At 45.0% G+C, this 19574-nt stretch overlaps 1 protein-coding gene across 1 annotated transcript in view; it reads left to right on the top strand.

Moving 5' to 3' along the window:
* IQCA1 (IQ motif containing with AAA domain 1) overlaps positions 1–19574 on the top strand; it is a 131749-nt gene that overhangs the window by 26981 nt on the left and 85194 nt on the right. Inside the window, 2 exon segments of the mRNA XM_006909891.3 lie at positions 1481–1552; positions 13736–13941. Of these exon segments, the coding sequence (XP_006909953.2) occupies positions 1481–1552; positions 13736–13941 (278 nt within the window).

The following is a 19574-nucleotide window of genomic DNA, read 5'->3' as shown; positions in this document are numbered from 1 at the left end:
GAAAGTATAAGGACGTGAAACAGAGTGGAAAGATCTTTAATTGTGTTTGGGAGTAAGGGGAGGTGGGGAGAGACATATAAGAAACTGTTTTCTGTCAAGTTTCTGTGGGGATATGTAGTTTTAAACAATCATCTGAGTTCACAGCTTGAGTTGTACAATTCTTGGACGTTATTGTAGTATAGTTCCCCATGTTACTGCAGAAGTTTGGGGGGTTTTTTAAACCATGAATTTAACCCTTAGATCTATCCCTACACTTCTGCAACCTAGAAGTTTCTCTTGAAGAAACCCAGGTTGGGAAATCTCACTAATGAGTACTATAGGCCATTTTTTTGTCCCCCAACTTGATCGAGATTTAGTTGACATATAACATTGTGTAAGTTTAAGATGTACGTTATGATCCAGTACATGGATATATTGTAAAATGATTGCCACGGTTTGGTTAATCAGCATATCCATCACCTCACACAATTACCGTTTTGTCTTAGTGAGAACATTAAAGATCTGAGTTTTTAAGTACTGCATTGTTAACTGTACTGTGTGTTATGTCCCCAGAATTAAGTTACCTTTGTCTGTGCCTTTGACCACCTTCACCCATTTCTGTCACCCGCCCCACCCCCAACCCATGGTAACTACAAATCTATTGTCTGTTTTTACAGCTTCAGTATTTTTAGATTCCACATATAAGCGACATCATACATTCTTTCTCTGACTTATTTCACTTATTCAGTGCCCTCAGGGTCCACCCATGTCGTCTCAACTGGCAGGATTTCCTTCTTTTTTATGGCTGAATAGTATTCCCTTCTTCTCTCATTCATCAGCGGACATTTAGGCTGTTTCCATGTCTTCGCTATCGCGAATAATGCTGCAGTGAACATGGGGTACAGCTACTTCTTTGAGATACCGATTAGATTTGCTTTGGTTATTTGTCCAGAAATGGGATCGCCGGATCATCTGGCAGTTCCGTTTTTAATTTATTTTGAGTAACCTCCACGCCGTTTTCCGTAATGGCCATAACACGTTCCATGCTCCCCAAGGGTGCACAAGGGTTTCCTTTTCTCCGTATCGTCACCAGCATTGTCATCCCCTTTGGATAGTAGCCGTTCTAACAGGTGTGAGGCTGTCGCCGGGTCAGCAGTGTCTGCTACCCGGGTGGGCGAGTATGGGTCCCATCTGGTCCCTGGGTGGAGGGGCTGCCTCCAGTACCCCTTGTTCAGTAGGGTGGCGCTGGGACAAGGATCTGCTTCGGAGTCCACAGCTGGGTCCTCAGACAGCAGTGTGCATGACTTCTGTAATTCATTCTTTCTTTAGAAATTCTACCTGTAGTCACAGAAGGAAAACTGTTCCATCAACACACACACGTGCACGACCTTGACTGCATAGCCATTATGTCACTCGGAACCTGCAGTTTACGGGGAGAAACTATGACAGTGTGTCCTTTATTTTTTATATATTAAACAAGTAACCATGTCTTTGTTTTCAGGTTTGGCGTGGTTTCTGTCAAAGTAAGAAAACAGAAAAAGAGCGGCAAGAGGAGATGGTATTCCTGGGAATGGTGAGTGTCCTTGCGCACGGACTGCGCATCTGCTTTTCTTAAAGACGATCCAATCCGTGAGACGCGTGTCTTCCTTAGAGAGCTCTCGGGGGCAGAAAGGAAATCAAAATAAGTGATCAGTGACTGAAGACAATGGAGTCACCTGTGTGACACAGACGCTTGCCCCGGGGGATCCAGAGACAGTGGGGCACGTCCATTCACGGGTCTCTGGGAGAATCTGTGGACCACGCCATATGTGGAAACAGGCTCTGGGTCGCACGCCGGATGCTGTCCCCGTCGATGCCAGCGCGCACTTGAATTTATTAGTGCACGGTCATGCGAATGGGTTTGCGCCGATAGAGCCGCCTTTTTGGGGTGATTGTAGTGATTACTGAATCGGTTAGTTATCTCCTGCTGGATGACAGTGTTCCCGCAGACCCGGCGGCTCACACATACACGTTTGTTCTTCTGGTCCCCGTGGGCCGGGAGTCTGGGCACGTCTTAGCGGGGTCTTCTGGCCGGGGTCCCACAGGCTGCAGCCCGGATGTCGGCTGGGGCTGGGGTCTTGTCTGAGGCTCCGTGTGGGAAGGGTCGGCGTGCAGGCTCGTGTGGCCACCGACGGGACTCAGCTCTGGTGGCCATCAGATGGAAGGGCTGTTTTCGCTCAGCTTCGGGCCGTAGACGCCTCTACATGCGGCGACGTGGTTCGCCAGAGCCTACGAGGGAACGAGTGGATGCTAAGGATCCCCTGCGGTGACCGCGGGAGTGGCCTGTTCAGGTTGGTTAGAAGCAAGTCACAGGGCCCAGCCACACTCAGGTGACAGGAGCGCGGGCGGGCGTGAGCGCCAGGAGGTGAGGAGAGTTGGGACTCTCGGGTCCTGTGCAAGGTCATTTCCCTCTGTCACCTGCATCACCAAACCCCAGGCCTTCGAGGAGGACCCTCTGCCTAGCCCCTCCTGGGCGAGGAGCGCGTTCCAGCACTGAGTTAGAGGCGCTGGGGCGAGCCACATCGCTTGGCGCCCCGTGTCTCATGCCCAGATAAATATATTGAAATGGTGACATTGATAAATACAACGACGGGGACTTTGAACATACTAATCGCATACAGAGCTCTGGTGAGGCCGGTCAAGAACAGAAGGAAAGAAAACACAAATGCTCTGTACGTAACCACAGATGCTCACTGACAGGTTTACAGAATATTAGATAATATGAATTACTCTGGTAATAAGTTAGAAAATATTGAACGGAGATTATCTAGGGAAGTATACGTATCAAAACTGAGCAAAGAGGTCCAATACCTGCATAACCAGCCCCCATGGCAAATGCTGAGGTTTTCAAAGTCCCTGTGTTATTTTGGGTCCAGTGAGAAGCAGGTACCAAGAAGTGAAAAAGCAAATGTAGTTTTTACTTTTTTACCAATTAATGGATATGGTTCCTTTCATGTTATTCTTTTCTTTTTGCGTTTGTTACATTTCGAGTATCGCGCGCCCATTCTTACTTTTAGAGAAAAGAAATCACTTGAGCTCCAGCCTGTGGCTGACGCGGAGCAGAGCAGAAGGCCCTGTGGGTCCCTTTGCTCTGTGGTCGGCCATAAACGCGACTGTCTAAGCCGCATTTCCTTAGGTCTTGTATACAAATATTAAAATTTCCTTTCTGAGATTTTAGGGCTTAAATTAAAATATCTTATCAGTGATATTATTAATATCAGAAAAAACCATAATTTACTCCCACATTCAGGGTATTGCTGTGTAATTGTCACCGACTTCACAATGGCATATTCTGAAACAGTCCGTTTCAGAGTCCTTACGTTGTCCTCCGGCCCCACACCCCGATGTCCCCAAGGCTTCCGTGCACCGCCTCTGTCATCAGCACGGATTTGAAAGTGCGAATTCTTTTGCTTGGTGAAGGAAGTCACCCGCACGTCCCAGACACTTGCAAGAGCGTGGTTTCCTGGTGAAGGGCAGCATGTCACTGCGCACGCGTTTACAAAGTCTCAGTTGTGACATCCAGGCTTTATTGTCTTTAAAAAATGATAAATCATGCCAGAGTGGCAAATACGATTTTAAAAATACCTTAACTTTACCACCTAGTTTCTTGATTTCCTTTCCCTTTGATCTTTGAATTTCAAAAATAATCAACATTTATTTTGGGATTCGAAAACCCCTGGGGATGCCAGCCCATCTTTTATTTTCTGTTTGTTTAGTCACGCTATGAGAATCAAGTGAGTGAGTGATCTCTGCCAGCTGTCACAGATTTTTATAATTTAAAAAAAAAAATGACTGGGTGGAATATTAGGCAGTCATAAAAAAGAAGCAAATCCTGACACAGGCCACGACATGGATGAACTTTGAGGGCATCGTGCTAAGTAAAATAAGCCAGTCGCAAAAAGACAAACACTGTGAATCTGTTTCTGTGCGGTAGCTAAAGTAGGCAGACTCAGAAACAAGGTAAAACGGTAGTCCCCAGGGCTGGGGGGGAAAAGGATAGGGAGTTGTTCAGTGCGGACAGAGTTTTAGTTTTGCAAAATGAAAAAGTTCTCCAGATCCGTCACACGACAGTGTGAATATATTTAATACTACTGAGCAACATACTTAAAAATGGCTAAGATAGTAAATTTTATGTTATATGTTTTTCGCCACAATTATTTAAAAATTTACTAGAACATTGACATGTATACCGAAATGGTTCTACATAAATTATGATTATTCACGAATAACCCAAAAAAGATAAGTTAAAAACTAAACGAGATACAATATTTCATTGAATCTAAGATGTTATCGATTGTAAAATACATTATGATTTTTATTTGCCATTAAAGAAAAATTGTTTAGTCAAATAAACCAAAACATCCTTCATTATAATACACATCCATCCTTAATTTTAGAAATGTTAAATTATAAAAAAGATGCATCTTAGAATTGGTGAAATAGGGCAAGTTGTGTCTGCCTTATGCGACAAAAAAAAAAGATTTTGCAAGTTATAATTATTGACAAGAGTGTTACGCAATGCTTGTTCTCGTGCATGAGTTAAATCAATTCAGCCTCTCTGAAGGACTGTTAGCAGGCTGCAACAAGACCGTTAAAATACTTACGTCCTTCACCACCAATTCTATCTTAAGGAAGTCATCAGAAATTGAGATTTATGTGCGTGGAAGTTTTCTGGTGCTGTTTTTAATCATGAAAATTGGAAGTAGCTATGCTAGTGTTCTAGAACAGAGATATAGTTAGTTAGATAATTGGTGACGGGCCTGCATTAATGTGGTAATTGCCAACATTGAAAACATATATTCGTGACTAATTTACGATGACATGACGATGCTCAAAGTGAAAATACAGGAGTTAGAGCTGTACATAACTAGCTTCAACTCAATATGAATACACACATTCACGCACATACAAAAGAAAGAAGGCAAATGTACCGAATTCAAATAGTGTTCGTTTTTTTAATGTGGGACTTTGGAAGATTTTTTTTTTGTCTATACTTGTCTATATTTTCCCATATGCTTAAATGTTACTTCATTAGCTGGGGAAAAAATTACACATTTAAAAATAAAAGCAGATGGCCATAGAATATTACCATTTTTTTTCCCTCCTACGATCCACGGATCGTTTGGTGGCTATGTCATGTGGATAGGTCGTGACGTGACATTGTGTCTCGGTTCCGCCCTTAAAGGGCACACAGGCATATGATGTAACGATAAAAACGACGGTCACCTCCAGTCTTCTACTTTAAATATCAAACTCGCAGGCAGCAGAGTCCACTGAAAATGGTCTAAGCGTAACGGGAAAGTCTACATCAGCAGCGATTTCGATTCAACAGATTCCTTACGACTCCACCTGCGTTCACTGAGCATCTAGTCTGTTTACACGCCAGGAGCTTAGGGACCAGCCAGATGGCATTTCTTCATCCTGGGGTCTTAGTATCTTACACTGATACCACAGGAAGATAAAATTACGTGTTTCTGACTATGATTTTTCTGTTTTACTTTGTAGTTTATATCTGCTCAGCTCACTTTTTTTTTTAAAAAAAAAAAGTCTATTTTCAGCAATACAGAATTTGGATAGTATGGTGAGCAGTTTGTCTGTTTTTTATTAAATGTGACTTTCTCCAGTTTGCTTTTTTTTTTGTTTGTTTTTGGTACGTCTCTTCTCGATATTCACGTGTTATTGAAATTTTACGCTGTTGAGAAATATATGGATTCAATTTATAAAGAATGATATCTTGTGTTTACTGACTGATAACCATAAAAATAAATTACCCAAGTCTAAGAAATGTTTTCAGTCTAATATATTTTTCACTCTATCACTAATTAAGATATTGTTCGCTCATTTTAAGTTTTCATTTTTCCTTTATTTCATGTTGTTGTATCACGCCCGTGTAGAAACCACTGACTTATCTCATCAGAACTGAGCTGGTGTCTTTATCAGAAGCCTGGCACATTTCCAGGGGTGACTGGTTAGTCACTGAAACCAGAATTAGAGCAAGAAACATCATTATGCCTTTAATTCCTGACCAAATGTTTTTCTTGCCATTGTCATATAAATTTTTTCGATATTGCCATTTTAAATATTTATATTCTAAAATCTACAAAGGAAAATAAACAGCACTCTAAAAATTCATGTGCAGTTATTTTAATTGGCACAGCCAACGGAGTGGATCAAGGAAGGAAACTTAATGAATGTAATACATTTCCTTCCGCGGGTCCTTCGAAATAATGTGTCCTGCAGTCATGACCATCATATATTTTATGTTACCCCGAAGCTATCAATGTTTGCATTATAATGAACAGTGGGGGAGGGGAGCTTATTAAAGAGAAAGAACTGTCACGTTGAAATGCATCAACTGAATCCTCGAAGCACCATAAAACCCTGCTCACTTTCAAATCCTGACATGAAACAAGCTTCATGCCAGATTATTCTTTGGTCAGTAAATTAGACTTCTTTCTTATTAAGCGAATACCCGCAACCGAGTAGGAGCTTGGGCGCCCAGCGAGCGCTGTCTTCCGGGCCGCATTTGGGAAGGCGGTGTGCAGTGTCCTGCGCTTCCGTGCCCTCGGTCAGCATGCTCACGGGGAGTGGCCATCCAAGCCACAATGAGCAAAGAATCAAAATGAAACGCTCTTTAATGATCACATTTTAGTTTCAGCCAAAACCATGTCATCCAACTCGGTCATGCGTATTATTCATTATATTTGTCTTCAAATGACATTTGATTGTTTCTAGATATAAGTTTATTCTCAAAAAAAACAGATTTACCACTGTTTACGGGGTTTCGTTTTGCTTTGCTTTAGTTTTGTTAATATATTTTTAAATACAAAAGAGCCGTTCCGTGACTGTCCCGGGGGAGGTGGCATCCTGCAAAGGCGTGCCTGTCTCCACGCATGGGCTCTTTGAAGGCTTTGCTCCGCCTTGTTGAGGAAGAAGCAGGTGCCCAGCGGCCAGCCAGGAATGTGTGCCCATCTACCACGTGGGCTGCAGGGGGACTTCGAGCCACATACCTCCCCTCTCTCTGAGCCTCTGTTTCTTCTTCGTAAGAGCAGAATAGGGCTACCGATTTCACAGAGCTGTGAGAAGGACTTCAAGGAACGATGGCTGATGTCGATCATGTTGGAACATTACAGGACGTTGTCATGACAACCGAATGATTTCCTACCATGGAAAGCTATCAAGCATGATCAACTTTTCTGTAACAAAACACGAAATATTTCCAAGTCAGTCGTAGCATAAAACGTGCGGGCCACACTGATTTCAAAATGTGTCCTATCTGGGCCTTTATTATTTGCTGCCGAGATTCGTTAGCCGTGGTGTTGGAGCAGCAGGTCTGAGTCTAATGTGCAGCTGCCTCATCCAGTGGCACGGGGAGGGCCGTTAAGGTGGCAGGTGCTGCCCGCACACACGCACACTGCGTGCGCTGTGCCAGAGGGAGTTTGCAAACCGGGATAAGCGGTGATCCCGGCACAGGTGTGTGTGACAGGCCCTTAGGCTCAGCAAGGAGGCCAGGGCTCCACTGATGACACTGAATAATCTCTGTGGTTTCAAAAGTCCACTGCAAGAGGTTTGGGGGGAAAAAAGGAAAAGTTACCATTTTCTTTTCCATTATTTGGGTTTTTACAATCCAGTGACTTGGGAACCTTTAGTTTAATTTTAAGTTGTTTTTATTATTGTGATTGTCCTGTTTGTTCCTTGTGCCAGGTCTCCAGGTCATCAGAAATTAAGTGATTAATGGTTACCAGGAGATGTGGGGGAGGGGGGAGGAGGGAGGTCGATGGGATAAAAAAAAATTTTTTTTTCTTAAAAAAAAGAAATTAAACGATGAAAAGAATTCTTTTCCTTATCCTCCCTTTTGTCTCCTGATCCCAGTATTTTTTACTCCACATCTTAAGGCAGGAAATTTGTCTGATTTAACTCAGATTAAGGCCCAGTACAAAGTCCTCTAAGTGCTTGAGACCATGAACTCTGGAGCCAGCCCAAGTTCAGATTCTGGCTTCACCGTTCACTTGCTGTGTGAACTTGTCTGGTAACGTGACCTCTCGGTGCCGTGATGTCCACGTATGCAAAATGGAGATCGTCATCACGCTTTGCTCACAGGGTTAAGTTTTAAAGAAACCGATCTCTGCAAAGCATTTCAAATAGCGTCTGACGAATCGCACACAGTAAGCACCCGAGAAGCGTTAGCTGTTATTTTTCTTCCAGTGGCTTCTAATCGTGGGCTCAGATGTTCGCACCATTCATTCATGATTCAAAAAATGCTTATTAAATGGCCATTTTTACCCATCGAGGAGAGCCGGGATCAAAAGGGTTAATGGCACAATGCTAGCAAGGTACAGAAAAACAGTCCGCCGTGCGCTGCTGTGGGGAGAGGCAGCCGGGCAGCCTCTTTGCGAGGCAGAGCAGCAACATCATGTAAAATCACAAACGCGTGCTTTTTAGACGGTGCGATCAATAGTACCCATTAAAAACCGTTTCCAGACAAAATGCTTTCAGTCAGAAGAAGCCTGTTTCAGAGAGAAGCTGTTTCAGAGAGAAACAGCAAAGCAGAGTCCAGAAACGGACGCCTCAATGCCAGGACCAGCCTGCCACTCCGGCCGTGCGACCCCGGACGGGCGCCTCGACCTCTCTGTGCCTCAGTTTACTCATGTATAAAAAGCAAATAATAACGGCACCTACGCCTCGGGCTACTATGAGGAATAAGTTAGTAAATATTTGTAAACCACTTGAAATAGTGCCTCGCAAACTGGAAGTGCCATCGAAGGGCTTATTTTAAAGTATTTTCAAAGAAAGGACACACAAGTAGCAGGCTAAGCTTCCACCGCTAATCAATTATAAGCTCAACGAGACTCTGTTCCAGCCCCTGTTCCAATTAAGCACATTTTAAAACCACTGAAATATTTTTAGAAATTAGTCTGAATGGAGTTGAAAATTTGGTGTTCTTTAGTGGCTTTTCACCCACTAAAACTGTGGCATCCTAAAATAAAGATTTGTGAGTGTAGACAGAACACCGGCTCTGAGTCTCCACACGATCTTTCCTCCACTTCTGCTGGCTTCGTCTTTATGAGGAGGTGGATTTGGATAAACACAGATCTATAAATGCAGATATATCACTCTGAAATGAAATGATGAAACAAAATGGCTTGCTCTCATAAACTAACACACACACGATCTTAAAATGGACTCACTCAGGGGCAGTTCACCCACAACGTGGGGCATTCATTTCATGGGCAGGATCAGCGAGGCAGGTGACGTGGCCGGACGAGCTGAGGGTGACGGCCTCCCGATGCACGCGCTGCCTTCGGGGGGCGGCCGGGGCTAATTAATCTCTGCCACCGAGGACGGCAAGGGACCCCACAGGGTGGTCATTAGATGCTCGCCTCCCCCTCGCTGCTGGCTTCGCCTTCAGGGACAGCCACGCACGGCGAAGAAACCGAACCCCCCACGAGGACGACAAAGTCACCCTCGTTAAATCACTTATTTGCAAGTGTATTTGTGACTGATAAATTGAACAGATTTCCATGTGGACAAATGCCCATTTTATCTCACTAATTTGAACATGGATTTTTAAAGACAAAGCCCATGAAACATTAGATAAGCATTTTAAGTTAATGGACCACAGAGTCCTATTTCCCCACAAACCCGGGAAGCATCATCTTATGTCCTGTTTTTACAGCAACATCAATTATTAATATGTATATTTTTGCTGACAGAGGACCTCGCCGTAGACGTAGGTTTCGTTATCTAGTTCCGGGTCATTAGCTGTAGAAAGCTTGTAAATATAATGGTTTATTCACATGGGAAGCCTTCATTAAGATGCATTATTCTACAGCTGATGTATTTCAATATATTGTATATTATCGTGTTCTCTATTTCCCCTTAATATTCGTAATTTATTTCTAAATGAGTTGCTGTTTATGCAGTGAGTTCACAAATTTGAATTCCATGTGACCAAAGTTGCTAAAGAGGAAAAGACATTTTAGCCCAAAGGAGAAACTGCTCATTAACGTACGACCGTAATGTACGATGACCTTTAAATTCAGAAGCAACTGGAGAAGGAAGCTCCAAATGGCCCCAAATGTGTTTTCGTCAGAGAAAGTCTATATCGAGAAGCACGCGTGAGGACACACGTGTTAACAGGACAGGAGGAACACAGAGCCGAAGCAGTCGGGGAGCCCCGCGGCGGCTTCTTCCTTAACGCAGATGACTTGGGGAAGTCATTTAGTTGTGAGCCCCAGTGTCCTCGCCTGCTCAGTGGGATGTCACGTCCTCATTTCCACCTCAAAGATGGGTGCGGACATAAGTGAAGCACTCTAGTGAAGGAGCTTGGGGACAGAGGACCGCGTCAGCGGGGTTATGGTGAGATCCCAGTCTGACCTGAGAGATTTCTCTGTCTCGCTCAAAGATGGTGGAAGCATTAGGACACTAGCTGCGCTCTTCATACCGCCTTATTGATGGACACAAATCACAGTCACCTACTCATGTTTTTAGGGATAATGGGAAAGGCCCAGCGCAAATGTGGTTTGTGTGTGTGTACATCTACAAAAGACGTTTGCGACAAATCACCGTAAGAAGCAGGACCACGTGGGGGCTTGCCCAAGAAGGGAGCCACCATGCCAACGCCCGACTTCCGGGCGATTTTACGCATAATCGGGAGACGAAGACGTTCGGGCCCTTCGTAATAGAGATCCATTTCAGCACATTCATGAAAAGGATGGTCTTTAACAGAGTTCTTGGAGAGATTAGATAAAATTCCGTATCTAAAGAATTGTAAACTTCATTTCATCCATTTAAAATGTAAACATTAGGAATGAAAAACATTACCTGGGAGATTTAAAAACTGGATACTTTTTTAAGTGATTAAATAAAGGAAATGCCTACCTCATTATTTGGATGCCGAATACATGCTATAAAGCCATGCCTTTGAGCACCTGTAGGGTGGGACGATTTTTTATTTTATTTTATTTTATTTTGAGAAAAAATAAAGTACATTTTAGAAGGAGACTGGCCTCTAAGGAAGGCTCATCTCCTAAATGTGGAAGTTAAGAGTTAGGAGCGTAGGCCCCAGAGGGAGGGGTGGGTTTCCAGCCAGGAACGTGGTAACTGGCCAGGCGACTCAGAGTTCGTCTTTAATGTCGCTCTTGAAAGTCATTCTACAGTTCTCATTCTAGATTCGCTTTTAAAGGAGTTTTCGGGGGGTTTTTCCCTAACATAAAAGTCATGTGGTCTCTTTGTCCTGAACTGGGGCAGTTGGCTCGTTTCTTGGTCTTTCTGATGCGCGTGTAAAACCATCATGTCTGATTTTCTTTTCATCTTCTTCATTTGACTTTACGTCGTTAAGTGGGCGCTGCCTTCTAACAGCATCTGGATTGTGGATTCAAGTTGAGAAATCACTCCCAGAGTTTCCTAGGTGTTTCTTGGAGATCGTGTGTGTGTGTGTGTGTGTGTGTGTGACATGCTTGTTACATTTCACTGCTTCGTCCATTTGGAACTTATTTTAGCATACGACATGAATTGAGTCAGATGATCTTTTTATTCCAAGCAATCGATTTAAATTCAGAGTTTTGCCAATGTCTTTTGTAAATAAGGCCTTGAGTTTTGTCATATACTTGTTTCGCAGCTTTTGAAATAGACTTCAATGCTCTCCTCTTATCCTTGGAATTTTCTGCACAAGGCAGCTCCCTGCCATTCCTGGGCTCCGTCCCGCTCCGTGTCGATGCAGCTGGTGCCATCACGCTGGCCACCACAGCAGGGGTGCTCTGAGCTCTCGCTCGGTGCCAGGCCTCACACAGGGCTTTACGGAGAGGGTCCCATTCAATCTTCAGAGCCCAACGCTGCTCCCGGCATAAGGAGGAGGGAACGAGGCGTTAAGGGAGTCAGTGCCCAGTGCTGTGCTGGTGATGCTGAACCCTGGCTGGCTCGAGGGAAAATGTATGTATATATCATTTCATTGATGTAAAAATGTGTACACACAATTTACAAATCACGAAATAGGCAATACTCTGTTGCAAATTTCACGTAGCCCGTCGATTCTCACAAAACACTTTCCTTGAGTTTTACTGAACTCTTGTATCTGTCGTCAGCCTGTGGTTGCAACGATAAATCAATGTAGTTCTCATATGAGTATTGATCGATATTTTCATTTGCATTATTGAATAGGATGGAAAGTGTACGCCAGGACGTCACTCAGTCATCATTTTCTAAGGCCGGGCAGTCCTTTGCTGAATCAGTTACAGCTTTTAATACTAGAATATTTCCTCAATGTTTTGTGCTAGTCACAATGTAACTGATAGAGACATAGCACATTTTTATGTTTATCTGCATTATTTTCTGCCACTTCCTTAAGTCTATACAGTCAAACCCCAACAATACATGGAGCCCTGACTTACAGCATTTGCTCATGTGCATGGTGTAAACATTCCCACTGCAGCCAACTTCAAGCTACTACCCTGAGTAAACACAGTTGGGAAGATACACACAGTCGCACACCATCACATGACATTTTCAACGCTGAGATACACCAGACTCACGCGATGTCAGGAGTACAGGTGATAGTAACTTCCAGTAAAAACAGCTGGGAAGCGGTGAGCTTTTCGTATCGATCATCTTTAGTTTTCTTATAATTTAATTATAAGTTTATATAGTTTAGCATTCTAAGACGGCTGTGTTTAAAAACCAGCTCGCGCCATTCCTGAAAATTTATCAGTTGGCTCTCATAAGTCATTATGGGCTGAGTCCAGCTCATAAAAATCCGCTGAATTTGCCTTTTATTTATTTACTAGATGACCCGGGCTGAATCCCTGCGCTCCCTGGAGCTCAGGATTCCTACCTGTGACGGGGGACTGTCACCCCTTCCTGTGACGGGGAACTGTCACCCCTTCCTGTGACGGGGAACTGTCTTCCCGCTCGCAAAGCTGTGATTCCCAGCACCGCCAGCCACATTCGCGTTTCCTCTCTCCAAGCCCCTATTAGTTCTTTCCGTCCGAACCCACAACGTAGCACTTTTATAGACGATCTGACATTGTTCCCTGCTCTGTCGTGCATTTCTCTTTCCCAGCTGCATTTCTTGGGGATTTTAAAGAAAAGGAATTCCGACTCAACATTATTTCATGTTTTCGCTTGCCTGATGCAGTCGGTTGGCAGTCGACGGCCAGACATTTGCCGACGTGCCGATCTGCGGATTTTGAGGGCGATCACCCTAACGATAAGACAGATCTCACAGCGACTGCCTCGAGTCAGCTGTGCATTTCCTTCTTCAGAGTCTTTAACAATAGATGTTTGCAGAGCTGATTTGGGTGTCGTCTTTCTTGAAACAAGAGCACTTGAACTTTTCACCAGCTCTTAACTTGCTTCAAATACTTTCTTACTTTATAGTCTTTGTCCTCCCACTAACCAAGAATGTTGGGGAAAGGTTTACTTTCTGTCTGATCTTTTTTAAAGGTTTACTGAAAATGCATTTTTCAAGCAAACTTACACACCCCTACCGCCCAGATTCTGGGAAACGGTGTGGAGTGAACCCCGTCTTCCCCTCCCCGCACCCCCCGCTGTTGTGGTGAGTCACATTTTCAGATTTTCCTGATTCTTGTGTTCTTCATGAGGTTCTTACCCGCCTTTGGTAAGACTCCAAGGAAGATGGCAACGTAATTCATTAGCGCTTACTGTTTTTCACCAGCTGCATGTCCTTTGTAACCTCTAACCTTTGGGTTCATCTTTCCAGAATCCACCTCCTCTGTTCGATGAAGTCAGTGCCACGATAATCCAGGCTGAAAAGGTGACCTGCCTGCGGAACGAGGTGCAGATAAAGCACGAGGAAGACTACAAAGAAGCCATGGTTACCATCAAGGGAGACCTCAAGGTGGTGGAAGGCCCAGACATGAAGGAGAACCTGCAGGACCAGATCCGGCACTGGTTCATCGAGTGCAGGTGAGCGCGCATGCGTGCAGGTGCCCCCCCAGCCCCCTGTGTGTGTGCGCGCCCGGAAGCTCATCCCTACGGACTCACGAGGCTTTCCGGCTTCATTTTAGAAAAGTGAAATGTCGGGGCCAAGAATTCAGGACCTAATTTTTTGTGATGAAATCACTGATACCTCTTTGAAAAATGTGGTCCATATAATGCATCTCTGACCCCCCTGAAATTGAACAGCGGGCCTCCCCGGTCCTCCTCCAGGCCGTTTGCATGACGATGAAGGACACGGACTGGAGGCTGGCTTCCCGAGAAATAGCCGTGTGGCCTTGAGCAAGTGGTTTAATGTCTCATGGGTCAGTTTTCTCAGCTCGACAGAGGACACGACTCATAGCACTTCACGAGGATGCCAGGAAACGCAGAGTTCGTGCCTGTGTGCCTCGGCCATTATCACTCTACTTTATCGTGACCATGTCCTCGTTCATGTGCCGCCTCCCCAACACAAATGACAAGTCCGTTCAGACGCGATGCGGGGTGCTGTAAACAGCGGTGCCCAAACCCCGCGCGTTTGCGAGAATCGAGCCAGCTCCTGGCATGGCCGCCCATCCTCCTCGTCCGATTACTATCGTGTCTGGAGGACACAGACTCGGGATGGTTTTGCGTGATCGGGAGAATTTAGGTAGAAAGACATGTTTCCAGTGACCTGTCTTCTGATTAAATTGCGTCGGTTATAATGAAAACCTTGATTTTCACAGTTAATGAGGATTAACTGGGTTCATGAGCTTTTATTATCCGGAAGTTTCCTCCCTGTCCACAGCACTTCAGAGAACAGGTGTCCACAGATGTATTTTCTCTAAGCGACAGGATTCTTACATGTTAAGATCCAGTTTATGTTTAAGTGACAAAACTAAGTTGAAAGCTCTGTGTACAATTAAAATCTCAAATATATACATACATACGCATGCGTATGTACCTATGTATTTATACACATGTCTGACTCTTTATATGTTTCTGTGTGCCTGGAAAATCTCTGGAAGGGACACTGGAAACACACAGCTATGTCTGCCACCTAGACCAGGGACGTCACCTTTCATTTATACTCTTCCGTACTTTCCAAGTCTTTTTTTTCCCCCCAATAAGTATTATTCCTATAGTAAAAAGCCTAGTTAAAAATATTTTAGAAGAAAGACAAGCAATGAATGGGGGATCGTCCAAAATAAACATTTTAAAACACCCAAAATTTTAAAAAGTAGACCAATGTAACACCCGCTTGGCACTCTGGGAAATCGTCTTTTCGTTGTGGACTAGGGAGACGTGGGAGTTGCCCACCAGAGGTGCTGGGGGTGGGGGTGGGGGTCATGGGAGACCTCTGCGGGCCCTGGTGTCACCGGGGAGCGCCCCTCCCCCTCCGCGCCCCCACGGTTCCCTTTGAAGACCCGCCCCGGCTGGCCAGTCCCTGGGGCTGTGACCTGCCAGTTCCAGGCCCAGTCAGAGAGGCTCCCACGGGCCCGCTGCATGTGAGTCACGGAGACGTGGCGCTTCCTCTTTATGAAGTAGCGAAAGGTCGAGGGCGACTTTATCCTCATAATTGGGTTACGTTTATCTGATCGACTTTGATAAAAATCCTTTTCTCGTTGTTGTTTTTGCTTTTTTAAATCAAAGACAAATAAAAAGCAAATATTGTCTTTTGAAACATGAAATATGAGCAGTCCTCAGGCTAAATTCCAGGAGGGCACACAATGACAACTTAAGAAATTTCTAGAAGTTATGATTCACATATACTCCCACAGTTAGAATGCTTATTCTTAGCTCGTTATTTAATTAAAATAACAACTTAAGAAATTTCTAGAAGTTATGATTCACATACACTCCCACAGTTAGAATGCTTATTCTTAGCTCATTATTTAATTAATACTTACAGTTACCAAAAGGAGTTATAGTAGGTTTTGGGGTTTTATTTTTGTTTTGTTTTCTTTAGGATTTGTTTTTCTTTAAGCCAATTTTTAATTATTTTAAAGGAATTGTTTTCTTCCTGATGTTAAAGGTAACATTTGCTCATTATAGAAAATTTGTAAGATAGAGGAGTTTAAAGAAGACAATTAAAGTTATAATTTTAGTATACAGAGATAACTATTATTAAATTTTTTGCTAAATTTTATTTCGGTCTTTTTTATCATATATATTTTGATTACATTTTTATGTATCCTTTCTCAAATTTTTAAAAATTTAACATTGGATTTTCCCATGTCCTGAAAATATTTTCCAAAAGAGGTTTTTAATGGTCACTTAACATTCTATCGCATGGAAGCACTAGTTAACGAATTTAGCTTTTGTCATATTCACAAGAGAAAAATTCTATCTTAACAATCTTTTAATTTGTATTTATTTTATTAATGTGTGTGGGGGGGGTGGAAGAATCTTTTGTATTTTTGTCAATAGCATTTCTTCTGGGGACTGCCCTGTCATTTATCTGCTTCCCTTTGTAATGTCTTTTTTGAAGTGATCTCCAAAATGTTACTGGGATATGTTACTGATACTAAAGCTTTTTTGACATATTATTGCAGAAATTTCTTCCCAGTTGTCGCTGGCCTTTTATTTTTTAACTGGCCTGTAAGAATGCTAGAAAGAGAGGAAAAAAAAAAAAAACAGGAGAGAAATAAAACGGTTATTAAGAACCCACTGCCCAGTTGCTGCTGCTGCTGGCCGCACCCTGGCTGGCCCTGGGCCCCGGGCCCCGGGCCCCCTGCTCCGAGCCTTGTCCAGGCCACCTGCGAGAGACAGTAACAGCCCCTGCAGCCATGGGGACTGAATGAGCACGCAAGTAAAAGACGGGCCTTCGAGCTTTTTGCTGAGCTTATGAATTTTATAAGTATTTTTCTTCTTTTAAATAAGACTTTCTCCAAATGTCTTTCTCTGTTATTATTAAGTGTATACTTTTATATAATTTGCGCCGTTACCTAACCAAACTCTCGAGTTAGTTCTAATGGTTTTTCCGTTGAGTCTCTGGGACATTCTTGGATGTATAGTCATGGTGGAGACGTAGCTACGACTTCCTGCCCGTCCAGTAGTCACACTCTCATGTCTCAAAGGGACACCAGGCTGTCAGCGAGTGTCACCTTTACACCCTCCTGTTTCCCTGTGCTTCACACTTATGCTCCCGGGGCCTAGCATCTTCTGGAGAGTGTGACACTTGTGTTTATTGTCCTATAGAAAGGTGAACTGTTTGAAATAGCTACTTTTGGCAAATATTGCAGCCTTAGAAATGCGATTTCAGTTGCGGGAGCTTCATTTGTCCTTCAGGCACCAATGTCCTCCCCTTGACGTTGGTCCCTCTGATACGCCTGGACCCCTGCCTCGGAGGCGGGACTCATTGCCCAGAGCTCAGCGCGGCCTCCCTCAGAATTAGGACCATGTGGCGATTGGATACGTTAGGGGCGCATTAATTTAAAACAACAATAATAGCTAACATTTATTGAGCACCTACTCGGTGCCAGGAATTCTAAGTGCTTTACACAGTAGCTAACGTAACCCTTGGATCGGTTTGCTGTGGCTGCCGTAACAAATAACCACAAACTTGGTGGCTCACACCAGTGGAGGTTCATTTTCTCACAGTTCTGGAATCAGGGTGTCAGCAGGACGGCAGCCCCCCAACGAGCTCTAGAGGAGAGACGGGTCCTCGCCTCTTCGGGCTCCTGGAGGCCGGCGGTGATCCTTGGCTTATGGCCACATCAGTCCAAAATCTACCTCTGTGGTCAAATGGCCTCCCCCCTGCCTTCTGTGTGTATCACGTGTCCCTCTGTACTTCTCTCATGCGGACACTTGTGACGGCATTTAGGGCCGTCATAATCCGGGATAATCTCTGTCTCACGGTCCTTAATTTAATCGCATTTGGGAGGAGCCTTTTTCCATATAAGGTGATATTAACAGGCTCCGGGGGGCAAGACCCCGTATTCGGGGGCTGTTCTTCAGCCTGCCACAACCTGGCAATAACCCTGCAGTGAGCACTGTCCCCCTTCACCCACCGATGGCATCTCTGGTCAAAGGCCACAGCGCCCGAGTGCGCATTGCTCGGGACCAGCGCTGCCTGGTCGGGCTTTCTGAGGTGGTGGGGAGGGTCTGGAGTCACAACGTCCAGCAGAGCGGCCACCTACCACGCTTGCCTGCTGGGCACTTAAAAGCGGGTGGGGCCGCTGAAGAGCTGGTTTTGTTTTTTGTTTTTTGTTTGTAATGAATTTAAATTTAAGTTTTGATAGCCACATGTCGTCGGTGGCTACCATATTGGATGGTGCCATCATGGGGACACTTGTTTTTAAAAAATATCTTGCTTCACTGGCTATTTCTTTTGACTTAGGACCTGTCATAAACTGTCACTTAAGTTATAAGATCCGTCAACAAGCGTCATTTTAAAGCATCATCAAGGGGTCTTGGAAGTGACCTCCCCTCCAATCCCTGAGGGTGACGAGGGGCACCCCAAAGCCCAGGGGCGCCTCCCCACAGCCAGTCTGTGGGCCTGTGGGTCCTTGCCCCTGGACAGGCACCGGTACCTTCCTTGTGTCCCTCACGGTCAGAGCCACCGAGTGCCTGTCAGCTCCGGAAACCAGGGCTGACCCCGGGCCTTCGGGTCTTCGCAAAGTGTCCTGTCAGGCAGCACTGCCATCCCCCAACCCCCAACGTTTTGTTACTTAACTTGTCAGAACTATGCCTGACGTCCAGAGAAAGAGACACCCCCCAGAGAGGGCGACCGCTCTGGGACTGGCCCGTGGCCTTCCCCGTCCCGCAGGCTGCTCTTAGTCCGTGTCATCGTCAGGAAGCTGAGTCCATGTGAATTAAGGAGTTTTATCCCATTTTTTCAGCCAACGTGGAATCCATCAGAAGTGACGACGAAGAGGAAGCCTCGGGGTTGGGGGCCTTTACCCTTCGCAGGCGGGCCTGGCTGGGAATTAAAATGCCACCGCCTTTTAATCTTGTGATGGCACCTATTATGTTAGCCATAATTTACTCGGTGCCAGGAATTCTAAGTGCTTTACACAGTAACTAACGTAACCCTTGGATCGGTTTGCTGTGGCTGGCACCTATTATGTTAGCCATAATTAAAAAAACATTACACGTGCCACCTACACACACGCACGCGTGTGCACCCCCGCACACACAGCCCCACACACGCAGGAGGAGAGCCAGGCTGCCTGGGTTCACACCCCTTCTCTAGCAGTTGCTGTGTGACCCTGGTCGGGTTACTTAGCCTCTCTGTGCTTCCACTGCCTCATCTTAAAATGAGGATAGTAACAGCATCTCCCTCAAGGCAGGATGACAGATTAATACCTGTGAAGCCCTTGGAACAGTGTGTGGCACATGCTACAACTTCGGTGATGCGTGTGCAGGAAGGCCGTCACGTTCTCAGACATGCAGTTTGCAGTTTTTATTCCTGGGTCTGGGGTCTTTTATTCACATCTGTAGGTGTCTTAAAAATGCTGCCTGGCCCAGTCATGGGAGGGACTGGCTGGTGGCCGGGGGCGGGGCGCTGTGAGGGGCGGGTAGCGCTGACCGGATAATAACAGGGTAGGCAGACAGCGAGCAGGCGCTGCGCAATGTGGTTCTAGCCCCAAGCGGGGGCCGGGGCGGGGCCGCGTGTCTACCTGTTGCCTGCGCGTGCATTC

This window comes from Pteropus alecto, unplaced genomic scaffold, assembly GCF_000325575.1.
Source record: "Pteropus alecto unplaced genomic scaffold, ASM32557v1 scaffold143, whole genome shotgun sequence".
NCBI lineage: Eukaryota > Metazoa > Chordata > Mammalia > Chiroptera > Pteropodidae > Pteropus > Pteropus alecto.
This window is presented reverse-complemented; position numbering and strand designations above follow the sequence as displayed.